Consider the following 14,241-nt stretch of genomic DNA (forward strand, 5'->3'; position numbering starts at 1 on the left):
AACCCAAATAATAATGTAACTCTTCAAATAGTTTGCACACAACTGATGTTAACAGGTCTTATAATTTCCCCTCCCTACTGTGTCCCTACTCCCTCCTCTTAGACTGTAAGCCTTTGGCCGGGACCTACCCCACCAGTGTATCCTACTGGATTGCGCACCCCCATTATCATGCACCCATCCCATGGACTGACTTGAATTACTTGGTCTCTACGTCCATCAGGGCCGGATTTGTACTTTTTTACCGCCCAAGGCCGCTGTCACTAGCCGCCCCCTGACCAACTGCAAACCCCCTTCCACAGACACACTTTTATTGCTTCCAGTAATCAATGTATTTAAAGAAGCTTATTAACAATACAGTTCTACTCAGGGCCGGATTACCGACCAGGCAACAAAAGCAGTCGCTTGGGACCCCATTCAGAGTCAAAGGGGCCCCATCAGCACATAAACCAGCCCTTGCCATCCTGTCAGCGGTGGCTGGATGGTATAATGGTTAAAGGGACTCTGAGCAGTGCAGTAATTATGGAAAGATGCATATCTTTCTCCTCTTTCCAATGATATATAAACCGCCACCCTATGCCTTTTAGTTCTCACTATTTTCGATCGAAATCGCGCCACAGCAATTTCGATCACGAAAATAGCGAAAACTAAAAGGCGTAGGGTGGCAGTTTATCTATCATTGGAAAGAGGAGAAAGAGAGCTTCAAAATGATATGCATCTTTCCATAGTTACATTGTATTACACAGGACGACTTTTCTCCAAAGTCGGCAGATCGATTCAGCACAATGCAATGAAATATAAGGAACCCAGGGGGATATAATTACAAACATCATGCTGGTAGGTGTGAGGATGTAATTAATTAGTTGTGGGTATGCTTAAAGGCATACCTACAGGCACTGCTAGGAGTCCCTTTAAGGGCTCTGCCTCTGACACAGGAGACCAGGGTTCGAATCTCGCTCTCGCTCTGCCTGTTCAGTAAGCCAGCACCTATTCAGTAGGAGACCTTAGGCAACTCTCTCTAACAATGCTACTGCCTATAGGGTGCGTCCTAGTAACTGCAGCTCTGGCGCTTTGAGTCCATCAGGAGAAAAGCGCGATATAAATGTTATTTGTCTTGTCTTGTCAAATGATGCCATGCACTGCTGATTGTCTTCAGAGCCAGGCTCTCCTCCTAGGTCCCCCTCCTGCTACTGTGCGCTCTGCCACTGCCCACTCCTCCCTCCCTTCCCACAGAGAACCACAGCTGCAGCAAGAATGATAGCAGCAGATGGCAAACTCTCACTCACCTATCCATGATCCAAGCGATAGAGATCCCGTCATCTGAAACTCATCTGTCTCTTCTACAGTGCAGCCACTCGCTCTGAACTTCCTGATTCTCAGATCAGACAGGAAGTAGGAAGTAGTAATAGTAGTAGTAACAGAGCGGCAGCACTCTAGAGGAGACAGATGGGCTCCGGATGACAGGGCCTCTATTGCTTGGATCGCAATAGGTGAATGTGAGTCATCTGGTGCTGTCATTCTCCCCCGCTGCGGCTGCCTTCTCTGCTGGACTATCATATTCACTGGGATGGAGGCTGCATGGTGGCTGTCTAGTTTGGGAGGAAATCGGTTATTTGGTGGTGGGGGTGGTTATGTAATTCTGTCTGGGGAATGGCTTCCGGTTTGGCAGTGTCCAGAGCTTTCTGCTATTACCAGGCTGGAGATGCAGGGGGAAAGTGCTGCTGCTGTGATATCTGGTGCCCTCTCCACAGGGGTGCCCCAGCCCCTGAGTGCAAATGTCCCAGCCATTCATCTCTCACTCTGCATTTTGCTGCTGCTATTCCCTGCATTGTGCACCCACAGAGGAAAGCGGGCTGTTGCCCATAGCAACCAGTAGCTCGGCTGCCCCGGTGTGTGCGGCATGTTGCTGTGCAGCTGCATCTTCTGATTCTATTAGGACATGATGGGGGCCCAAATCAGTTACTTTGCTTAGGGCCCCATTTAGCCTTAATCCGGCTCTAGTTCTACTGAGTGGTAAACCTTCCAATAGATTGGACTGGGCTGTGTTGATGGCGCCAATCAACTACAAATGACCAATTTGTCAATCATTTTCTCAATTTGTTTTATGGACCGATTACATCTGAAATGATCGGAATGGTTATAATGTTTATTCCATTTACAGGTCAAATCCATGCTTTCCGCTCTGATAGGTTGGAGCTGGGTGGAGGGTGGAGCTGGACGTGAAGAGCGGCCAACAGTGATGACAAGTGACAGTTCACGTCACAGACGATAAGCTGCCCACGTTTGCTGTTCCTTTATCCCCTGAGTCCCAGACACTTGCCCAACTGCTGCAGTTCACATGTTTGGTGGCTTGAGTGTGCCAGCCCCTTGCTTCCTGGTGCCCTAGGCCATGGCCTCTGGGGCCTTGCCTGAAATCTGGCCATGACGACCATTATTCCATTGAGTGATCTTGTTCCATGAATTCTTGTATGACTTAGTGTTTTCTGCTCACCGATATGTATTGTTGTCTGTAACGATATTTATTGTCCACTGTCCAGTGCTGCGTAATATGTTGGCACTTTAATAATAATTAATATTAATAGAACAGAAAAGTTCAGAGTAGGCTGGAGAGGTACCAGTTGGTTAAGTGATAAGTAGCACAGCAGGGTCTGTAGCCTGGATGGGCCGGGAGTGGGGGGGGGGGGGGGGTACTGGGCACAGACATTTCAGTGTCTTGAGAAAGGAAAAGGCAGACACGAGATGTTTTTCCTCGGTTGTAAGTGTCAGAAGACGTTTAGCGTGTTAATGTGAGGTTTGATTGGGAGCCAATTCGTGTGTTACTCCTGAGCAATTGTTATTTCAGGATGGAAACTACATTTAGAAGGCGGAAAAAAAAACCTCTAAGTTGTCCATATTACTATTTAATGATTCAGGAAGCCCTGAAAGGAGGAGACCACATAAAAGGCACAAAAGTTTTCTCGGATCTGTGGAGATACTCGGCTACAGAAATCATTTGTATCTGTCTATATGCTCATTGGTTAGATCAGATGATGTCAAATTAAACTAAAATTGGACACTTACTGCACATAAGACCATACAGTGACTCTTGGTGTCTATAGTGCCCCCCCATACAGTGATTCTTGGTGTCTATAGTGCCAACCCCCCCCCCCCCCCTCCATGCAGTGATCATTGGTGTCTAGTGGTTCCCCCTCCTTCCCCCAGACAGTGATCCCTGGTGTCTAGTGATGCCTCCTCTCATATACAGTGATCATTGGTGTCTGGATGTACAATGTACAGAAAACTTCATTAACTCAGAAATATTTGCATCTCATTGATCGTCCCTCATCCCTAATCACTATGGGCTCGTTTCCACTATTGCGGTGCGGAATCGCCTGGATTCCACCGCTGATGAAATCGCATGCGGATGCGATTCCGCATGCGTTTTTTGTCGCGAATTCGCATGCGAATTCGCATGCGAATTCGCATAGGTGAGGGTATATGCGATTTTAACCATGTCACTGCCTGTGTGAATTTACATTGGTGCCTATGCGAATTCGCGGCAAAAAACGCATGGGGAAAACGCATGCGATTTCCCTATTAAATACATTGTGTGCAATTCGCCTGCATTCCACACGCAGGCGAATTCTGCAGGGTGTTCCGTGCAGATTTTCTCTGCACAATAAAACGCTCCCGCAGACGCATAAGTGGAAACAGGCCCATTCACTTATATTGTCTATGCGAATCCGCATACGCAAGACGCATGCGGATTCGCGATAGTGGAAACGGGGCCTATGTGTTCCCTACGCACGGCAACTTTACTAATCCTTTGAGAATAAGGCGACATGTGACCAAACTGAAACCTAACTGATTACTGTAACAAGCAAATCACTCAATCAGAAGTTGAAATTTAGTTCCACATCACCAGCCTTATGCCCGACTAACTACAATCTCACTCCATCCCTCAGCTGCCCCCCCCCCCCCCCCATGTACAGCTCCGCTCCTCCTCATGTGCTAGTAGTCCCCACTTTTATGCAACTTTCTATAACAAACCCTTCCCCATAGCTCTCAATTGTCCCTCTTTTGGAGGGACAGTCCCTCTTTGGGAACCCAATCCCTCTGTCCCTCTTTCTTCCTCATTTGTCCCTCTTTCAGGACTGATGTACAGATCTGTATTATTACTATATATACTATAAGTCTAGACATTTAGGTCTGATTCACTTCATAAAAGTATAGGGATCGACTTATACACGAGTCACCGGCAACACTGAGTACACTGAGTAATGTGTGTACTAATAGTGACATTCCCATTTGCAGCAATGTACCCAGAGGTAAGTGATACTTTGAGCAAAGGAAATGCCAAGATAACACAGGTGTGAAAGTTCTGGCCACAACAATTACCAAGGAAAGGGGCGGGGAGAATACTGGGCTGCATAAAAGGGAGTGAATAATTACAGCACTTGGGGGCCTGGAGGAGGAGAGGATAATGGCTGCAATACTGTATGCAGTGCAGTCATTAACCCCTCCTGATCCCCAAGTGCAGCCATTAATTTTGCTGGGTAGACTTATACTTGAGTCAATACAACTTTCCAGCTTAAGGGGGTTGAATATTGGAGCTGACTTATACACTGGGTCGACTTGTATTCGAGTATATACGTATATATGTATTTTTCTACTGAAAAAATGTGTTTAACTGGCTCTTAACTTTAATCTCATCAATAAAATGGATATATTTATTATTTTCAGGCCTCATTCACCCTGGGACATTGCATTGTAATGGGACGTTAAAATCACAACGCAGCATTACAACGCAACGCAAAAAAAGGTGGTAACGCACATTAACCATTTCAGCCCGCGGGTATTTTTCACCTTATGGACGAGAGGAATTTTCACATTTCAGCGCTCCTCCCTTTCATTCCCCAATAACTTTATCACTACTTATCACAACAAAATGATCTTTACCTTGTTTTTTCCGCCACCAATTAGGCTTTCTTTGGTTGGTACATTATGCCAAGAATTATTTTATTGTAAATGCATTATAATGGGAATAATAAGGAAAAAATATGAAAAAATGCATTATTTTTCAGTTTTCAGCCATTTTAGTTTTAAAATAATTCATGCTGCTGTAATTAAAAGCCACACATTTTATTTGGCCATTTGTCCCGGTTATTGCAACGTTAAGATTATATCCCTAGTATAATGTATGGTGTCAATATTTTATTTGGAAATGAAGGTGCATTTTTTTCAGTTTTACATCCATCACTAATTTTTAATAATTATTTGTCCTTTTGACATAGATATTATTATTCCCCCCCACAAGTCAGTAGGTGTATTTTACTCTGTGGCCATACGATGTCCCCGCTGAGCAAAATTCTATGTAGCGTATAAGTACGCTACATAGGAAACAATGTATTGCTACATTGTAACTAAGGAAGCGATGCAGGCTTCCATTGGAAACCTGCGATCACAGTTCCTGCAGGGAGATAAATGAATGGAAACATTGTTCCCATTCATAAATGTAACGATGGAGCGGCGGAAATCATCGGAAATCACGGCGGGAGGCAGGATAAAGGGGAAAGAGGCGCCCAGAGAAGATAAAATGCGTCAACAACAAATAAAATGAAAAAAGGGAGGTGGCCCACCTCAATGAAGACAAACACTCGCATTAATAGAATTTTATTGCACTGGCAACACGCCCCGTGGGTGCACACCCACTTCCTCAGGCCAAACAGCAGCGCCCAACAGTGCCTGTAGCCACAAATAAGGCGCCTTATTTGTGGCTACAGGCACCTCACTTTTTTTCATTTTATTTGTTTTTGACGCATTTTATCATCTCTGGGCGCCTCTTTCCCCTTTCTCCTGTGCCTTCACCCTCCGTTTGGAGGGGGATCAGCCCTCTTTGACCAGTTTAGGTCATTTGAGGTTTGCTTTTTCCCAAGAGTGCGACCATCACCAGCTCTGTCTGGTCACCCGAGTGGAGGCGGGGTTATACATCTCCACCTGATTCTAGTGGTCGGGTTGCCCTTCTGCACTCCACCTTTGTGAGTATAATTCATCCGCATATTTTACATACTTCTGGTACTGTGACGTACTGCACCATCTGGGCTCCTGTTGCCTCTGTGCTTTCTTTCTGCAGGGTGCAATTTGTATTACTCCTACTTTTTGTCCGGCTCTATGTCAGAATAAACACTGTTTTAGAACAAAAACAGTGTTTATTCTCGGCGGTAATGTACGTATTGGCACAGGCCTGCAGCCAATCTCCCCCTGCTCCCAGTAACAGCGCGATTGTGGGGATATGCCCGCTCGATCGCCTGCAAACCCCCCCAAAGTGCAGGGACGTGACTAGCATGTCCCTGCGGCTCTGGCAGCTCACGGCCGCGTGGCATATATGGTTAATGCTGCATTATCCTCGCATACAGTAGGTACAGTAAAGCATATAGTCAATGAAAAGTATGCTTTACTGTACCTGGTAATGTGTGCGTTTAAAGGTAACGCACTGCAGCAGTGTGTTATCATAATGCTACACGTTGCAATGCGGCGCTAACTCTGTACTGCGAACAACCCATAGGATTAGCATTGCAGTGCAGAAAGCTGCGTTATAGGACTTTATAACGCAGTTCCGCAACGTCCCACTGTGAATGGGGCCTCAAATGTTACAATTAAGAAAAACGAATGATGATAGAAAGGACCAGTGTGGTTTGAATGCGAAAACTACATCTTTTGCTTCTGAGTTCTTTGTGGTATGCGTGACTAGGGGTGTGGTGGGGGCGTGATTAGAGGTGTGACGGGGGTGTGTCTTAAAGTGTCCCTCATTCTTATCTCAAAAATTGGGAGGGATGCCTTCCCTAATATAAAAATCTGTATCCCTCTGTATCCTGAGACCTGATGTGTGGAAAACACATCACAGATCTGTAAGTAATGCTGACACACCATTAGTCCTGGGAAATGGGCGGAAGGTTGAGGATCAGGATGAGGTATAGCATTGCTGTCTGGCGTTCTGTGGGCCGCATCTAGCCTGCCAGGCCTCCTGTTGCATCCTGCCAGTCACTGGCTCAGCACTGTGCACGTCTTTAACCCCCTCCAAGGTCCTGGTAGGCAGAGCGGCAGCGGAGCGATCTTAGCCCACGCTGGACCGGCTAGAACAGGTATGTCAAACTGGTCCTACGAGGGCCGAGATCCTCACACATTTTTGATACAGCTCAAATGAATTGATGGGTCTGAATCAGGAAAGGCGTGGTCCATCAGGTAGAACACATTCCTTTCTTTCTCAGTCCATCCTAAACACTGGCATGGTTCTGGCCCTCCAGGCCTAGAGTTCGACACATGTGGGCTAGAATGAGTGTGAGATGATGCAGATTGATACACACTCCAACCGCATCACCCGGAAATACATTACTAGTCGACTCAGTGTGAGGCAGGAGATATGTAGCTGCAGCTGCTACACTGACAAGGAGTAACCACCCAGGATAGTTCAGGAGTTCAGGTGCATGACTGTCTCCAGGGATATCGGAGGCACAGGAATACTCTCTTTAATAAATGGGAACACTGCCTGGTGTTTTTTTATGGGTATTTTAATGCTGCCAGATCATGTTTATTTTGTGGAAAACCGCTGCCAGATCGTGTTTATTTTGTGGACGACTGCTGCCAGATTATGCGTATTTCTTTGGAGGGGAGACACTGTCAGATTATGTGTATTTTGTGGAAGACTGCTGCTGGATTAAGTGTATTTCTTTGGAGGGGGAGACTGTCAGATTATGTTTATTTTGTGGAAGAATGCTGCCAGATTATGTGTATTTCTTTGTAGGGGGGACACTGTCAGATTATGTGTATTTTGTGGAAACCGCTGCCAGATCATGTGTATTTCTTTGTAGGGGGGACGCTGTCAGATAATAAGTGTATTTTATCCCTCTATTGGTACTGTGGAAACTATCCACCTTGTAGTCTGAAAAAAAAATTGGCCCTCAATGCCTATGACGTTCAACAGCACTGATGTATAGGGTAGCTGTACAGACTGCTGATATAACAGTGGCACATGTAAACAATAGGTAACCAGAGTTCTCTGATTTGGACGGTGGCAAATTGGTTTTTACGTAGCATAGTTATGTCCTATGTATGCACGATCCTCTAATCTTTGAGTGAACAGGCTCTCATCTGTGTCCTCTGTTTCTAGGGCAATGGCCTTCACATGACGGCACGTCCGGATTTCAGAGATATAGCGATGGAAAAGACCAGACTGGAGACTTTACCGACACGCCGACAACCTTCCTTGGACTGTAGAGATGAAGCCACGGGCTTCGGTGCACTATAGCTGGGACACGAGTGATCAGCTGTTGGAGCCTCTCGTGGACATTGTGCTTCATGCCCCATGTTGTCTCCATCCTTCCTCCGACCCCAGGCACCAGACGGGAGAAGGATGAGCCAGTCCATCCATTACCTACTGCTGCTGCTACTGAGCTTTGCTCTGGACTCATCTTCTTATGGGCCGAACACCAGAGCCCAGAAGAAAGGGGACATTATTCTTGGTGGCCTCTTCCCCATCCACTTTGGAGTCAATTCAAAGGACGAGATCTTAGAGTCTAGGCCGGAGTCCTTAGAGTGTACCAGGTAAGAAAGGTCCTCAGAGGACACCCGTGTCCATTTCCCCCCACGTGGGCAGGTTCCTCCTCCAGTTCCTTCTCCCGCTTAACTGCTGGTAGAGAAAAGTCCTTTGCTTTCAGTGTTCCCAGATGCTTAGTGGTCAGAAAAACAGGTGTGAGAGTAAAGGACCACTATCAAGAAAAATTGTAAAAAATTGTAAAAATTACAATGAACATATATAAAATGTACTTTGTTCCAGAGCAAAATAAACTATAAATGTACTTTTTTCTTATGTTGCTGCCACTTACAGTGGCTAGTAAAGATCAGGTTTTGCACTAAGTAATCTCATGGGGATAGTGTGGTCCAATTTATACGTACCAGGGGCTTTCTCCAGCCCCATGAGGTGCTTGGAGTCCCTTGACTTCCTCCCTGGCTGCCGTTTTTTCAGAAAACCTCCGGTAATCAGGCCGGCTGCGCTCTCCTGTGCATGGCGCAGAATGCTCCTGGGCATGGGGGCGCATGCCCACGCCCTGAAGACCATGACTGACGACGACTGACCCAACTACCGGGAGGATTTCTGAGAGAAGCATTTTACAACCTAGTATAAGTGCCAACAACATAGGATAAAAGTAATTTATAGTTAATTTTACTGTGGAACAAATGTACATTTGGTGCCCCTTGAAATCTTTTTCTATTCCCTCAGTAACATTCAGTTGGAAATCTCTGGTTTGCCTTTACAGAAACCTTATTGAGAAATGAAAGGAGGAACTTTGCGCTGTAAGGAAGGCGTGTGCTGCATGCTGACCACTTAGCTCACAGGCCTCCGGAGAGAAGAGGTCAGCCCAGAGTCAGTCGCGGCAGTGAGAGGTCTGTATGGCGGATATTTACAAGTCTCCTTCCTGCCCCCACCATATTACAGTACCAGAGACAGTGTGATAGGCCAGCGGCCAGATGTCACCCCCAACATAAACTGTCCCACCTAGGGGGGAGTTTGTAAAAGATCCAAGTCTCTTTGTCACCCTCACAGCTGCAGGAAATAGTGCTGATTGCAGATTGCCCGATGGCCAATACAGAAGGTTAGAAAGTCATTTTGTGGTTTAGGGTCAGAGAAAAGTTTCAGGTTAGGTTCAGCCCTGGATTCCATCACACCTCCCACGACCTCAGATCAACAGGATCTAATAGCTTGGCCACCCCCAAAGTCCACCTCGAATCCTTTGGAGCCAGAGTCTTCTGTCATGCGGCCCCTACCCTTTAGAACACCTTGCCACAGTCAAGACAGCTCCAGCCAAAGAGGTGTTTAAATCCAAACCGTAAAGCCAACTGTTTAGTCTTCTTGAAGGATAGAGATGACCAAAATTATACAAAACAATTCAAATAATTTTAAAAAGGAGAGGGAGTAGTTGACTTACATAGTTACATAGTTATTTTAGTTGAAAAAAGACATACGTCTATCGAGTTCAACCAGTATAAAGTACAACACCAGCCTGCTCCCTCACATATCCCTGTTGATCCAGAGGAAGGCGAAAAAAACCCTTACAAGGCATGGTCCAATTAGCCCCTAAAGGGAAAAATTCCTTCCCGACTCCAGATGGCAATCAGATAAAATCCCTGGATCAACATCATTAGGCATTACCTAGTAATTGTAGCCATGGATGTCTTTCAACGCAAGGAAAGCATCTAAGCCCCCTTTAAATGCAGGTATAGAGTTTGCCATAACGACTTCCTGTGGCAATGCATTCCACATCTTAACCTCCCCAGCGGTATGGACAGAAATGTCCATCCATAAAAACATGCTGTGAACAGTATAAACGTGCATACACATCACTACTCTCCTGCACTGTATACTAGACCCTTGCTTGACACATTTTGGCAAGTTACAGGGAAAAAAAAGTTTTAAAAATAAATTTTATCACTTTTTGCAAAGAAATCCTGGAAAAATTGAACGCTGGGGAGGTTAATCACTCTAACTGTAAAGAACCCTTTCCTAAATAAATGGCTAAAACGTTTTTCCTCCATGCGCAGATCATGTCCTCTAGTCCTTTGAGAAGGCCTAGGGACAAAAAGCTCATCCGCCAAGCTATTATATTGCCCTCTGATGTATTTATACATGTTAATTAGATCCCCTCTAAGGCGTCTTTTCTCTAGACTAAATAAACCCAGTTTATCTAAGACTTGCCTCTCCTGAAGAATAGTAGCCTATATGACTTTAAAACAGTTCAATTTTTGTATTAAACAGAGATAGAGTACGACAATGCATTTCGCAGGCTTTACTGACTTCCTCAGGTAACACCCCAAAAAAGTGTCATGCGGCTTCTAGTGAAACAATACCAACACCTCCTTGCTATGATGAAACCAGGATGATAAACATAAAATTTGGAATTATGGATAATACATTACATTCTTCTATATGCCTCTTGAAAGTGTTCCTGTAATGAAAAATTGGCCCTGGGGGGTACTTACCTTGGGAGGGGGAAGTCTCTGGATCCAAAATGTTGTCCAGTTCTTTCCTAATATACTGTTTCAGTTGCTCAACAGTTCAAGAGTCACCTGCATTGTATTTTACATTGGATAATGTGCCAAATGTGTTAAAAGGACAACTGAAGTGAGAAGAATAGAGAGGCTGCCATATTTGTTTCCTGTTAAACAATGCCAGTTTCCTGGCAGCCCTGCTGATCTGATCTATTTGGCTGCAGTAGTGTCTGAATAACACCAGAAACAAGCATGCAGCTAATCTTGTCAGATCTGACAGTAATGTCCGAAACACCTGATCTGCTGCATGCTTGTTCAGGGGCTATGGCTAAAAGTATTAGAGGCAGAGGATCAGCAGGATAGCCAGACAAATGGTATCGCTTAGGCCCGGTTCACACTTGCGGTGGCCCTCCGGAATCGCCGTGCCGGAGCCGCACCGCCTGCAGAACGGACGGAACGGACGCACGGCATAGCAATTAAAGCCTATGCGTCCGTTCACATGGGTCCGTTCTGCAGAACCGGAGCCGGACCGGATCCGGGCCGGATCCGGCCTCCGGCCTCCGTTCCAACATGCGCTATTTTTTCATCCGACCCCTCCGGCAGCCGTATCCGGGGCAGAGCCGGACTGCACCATCCGCCTAATACAAACAAATGGGAACCGGAGGCCGCACAACACACTGGCTGAGAAATCCGGATCTTCTACCCCACTTCCTATGCGGATTTTTGCGGCGATATTGGCTGGGGACACATGGGCAAGCATTTTGGAGTGGAGCAGCACGAGCTGGAGGTGTTGGCAGGATGTTGGCAGCATGTCGGAGGTGGAGGTGAGTGCTAAACAGCAGAGGGCCTGATTCCACAGGTCCCCCTTCTGCTGACCTCCCAGACCCCAACATTTTTTTTTTTTTTTACGTATATTTTGCCAAACGGATCCGGATCGCATCCTGATTGCCACCTGATGCAACCTGACCGGATCCGGATCGGATCCGGATCAGAACCGTACGGTTCCGATCCGGATCCGGTCTGGATCCGGTCAGGTCATCCGGTCCGTTTGGCAAACAACCGCTAATGTGAACCGGGCCTTAAAAGGAAATAAATATGGCATCCTCCATATCTCTCTCGCTTAGGTTGTCCTTTAATGAGTTTGGACCAAAAGCAGCCAGTTTTGAAAAGGGCTCATTTACTACAGAGCCATGCTGTTGTAATACAGTGGTGTGAAAAACTATTTGCCCCCTTCCTGATTTCTTATTCTTTTGCATGTTTGTCACACTTAAATGTTTCTGCTCATCAAAAACCATTAACTATTAGTCAAAGATAACATAATTGAACACAAAATGCAGTTTTAAATGATGGTTTTTATTATTTAGTGAGAAAAAAAACCTCAAAACCTACATGGGCCTGTGTGAAAAAGAAATTGCCCCCTGAACCTAATAACTGGTTGGGCCACCCTTAGCAGCAATAACTGCAATCAAGCGTTTGCGATAACTTGCAACGAGTCTTTTACAGCGCTCTGGAGGAATTTTGGCCCACTCATCTTTGCAGAATTGTTGTAATTCAGCTTTATTTGAGGGTTTTCTAGCATGAACCGCCTTTTTAAGGTCATGCCACAACATCTCAATAGGATTCAGGTCAGGACTTTGACTAGGCCACTTCAAAGTCTTTATTTTGTTTTTCTTCAGCCATTCAGAGGTGGATTTGCTGGTGTCTTTTGGGTCATTGTCCTGCTGCAGCACCCAAGATCGCTTCAGCTTGAGTTGACGAACAGATGGCCGGACATTCTCCTTCAGGATTTTTTGGTAGACAGTAGAATTCATGGTTCCATCTATCACAGCAAGCCTTCCAGGTCCTGAAGCAGCAAAACAACCCCAGACCATCACACTACCACCACCATATTTTACTGTTGGTATGATGCTCTTTTGCTGAAATGCTGTGTTACTTCTATGCCAGATGTAACGGGACACGCACCTTCCAAAAAGTTCAACTTTTGTCTCGTCGGTCCACAAGGTATTTTCCCAAAAGTCTTGGCAATCATTGAGATGTTTTTTTAGCAGAATTGAGACGAGCCTTAATGTTCTTTTTGCTTAAAAGTGGTTTGCGCCTTGGATATCTGCCATGCAGACCGTTTTTGCCCAGTCTCTTTCTTATGGTGGAGTCGTGAACACTGACCTTAATTGAGGCAAGTGAGGCCTGCAGTTCTTTAGATGTTGTCCTGGGGTCTTTTGTGGCCTCTCGGATGAGTTTTCTCCGCGCTCTTGGGGTAATTTTGGTCGGCCGTCCACTCCTGGGAAGGTTCATCACTGTTCCATGTTTTTGCCATTTGTGGATAATGGCTCTCACTGTGGTTCGCTGGAGTCCCAAAGCTTTAGAAATGGCTTTATAGTCTTTACCAGACTGATAGATCTCAATTACAGTACTTTTGTTCTCATTTGTTCCTGAATTTCTTTGGATCTTGGCATGATGTCTAGCTTTAGAGGTGCTTTTGGTCTACTTCTCTGTGTCTCCTATTTAAGTGATTTCTTGATTGAAACAGGTGTGGCAGTAATCAGGCCTGGGGGTGACTACAGAAATTGAACTCAGGTGTGATAAACCACAGTTAAGTTATTTTTTAACAAGGGGGGGCAATCACTTTTTCACACAGGGCCATGTAGATTTGGAGGTTTTTTTTCTCACTAAATAATAAATACCATCATTTAAAACTGCATTTTGTGTTCAATTATGTTATCTTTGACTAATAGTTAACGGTTTTTGATGAGCAGAAACATTTAAGTGTGACTAACATGCAAAAGAATAAGAAATCAGGAAGAGGGCAAATAGTTTTTCACACCACTGTATATGCAGGTTGCTGTTTAGTTCTGAAGTAAGCTGGACCTTACCTAAAATAGATGTATAAATGGCAGCACATGCTCCAAAAGCTGTATATAATAATTCAGCATTAAGGTGCAAGCTATCCCTACCCCTCGTCATCATATTGTATTTGTTTACGTCAGAACTAGGCACTGATAACCTTCTCCTTATTTGCCCAGAGAATGCATTGTCCACGATATCCCAAAAAAGAATTTTACAGAACATAGCTCAATTTTCCACTTTACTTCAATCCATCTTAAAGCACACCTGAACTGAAAATAAACTTGAGACAATTCATTGCATGTGTAGGATACAGAAATGTCCTGGTCTTTCACATCTTCGCCGCTGCCTGCCGGGCCAACCCCAAGTGTACGTATCCCT

At 45.3% G+C, this 14,241-nt stretch overlaps 1 protein-coding gene across 3 annotated transcripts in view; it reads left to right on the forward strand.

Annotated features, from left to right (window-relative positions):
- The window catches only part of CASR (calcium sensing receptor), a 123,036-nt gene that overhangs the window by 67,047 nt on the left and 41,748 nt on the right, over nt 1-14,241 (forward strand). For all 3 annotated transcript variants that reach the window (XM_068266248.1, XM_068266250.1, XM_068266249.1), the window contains one exon: nt 8,144-8,577. In XM_068266248.1, coding sequence (XP_068122349.1) covers nt 8,339-8,577 — 239 coding nt within the window. In that variant the 5' untranslated portion in view covers nt 8,144-8,338. The remainder of the gene's footprint in view (nt 1-8,143; nt 8,578-14,241) is intronic.

Source organism: Hyperolius riggenbachi, chromosome 2, assembly GCF_040937935.1.
Source record: "Hyperolius riggenbachi isolate aHypRig1 chromosome 2, aHypRig1.pri, whole genome shotgun sequence".
Lineage (NCBI taxonomy): Eukaryota > Metazoa > Chordata > Amphibia > Anura > Hyperoliidae > Hyperolius > Hyperolius riggenbachi.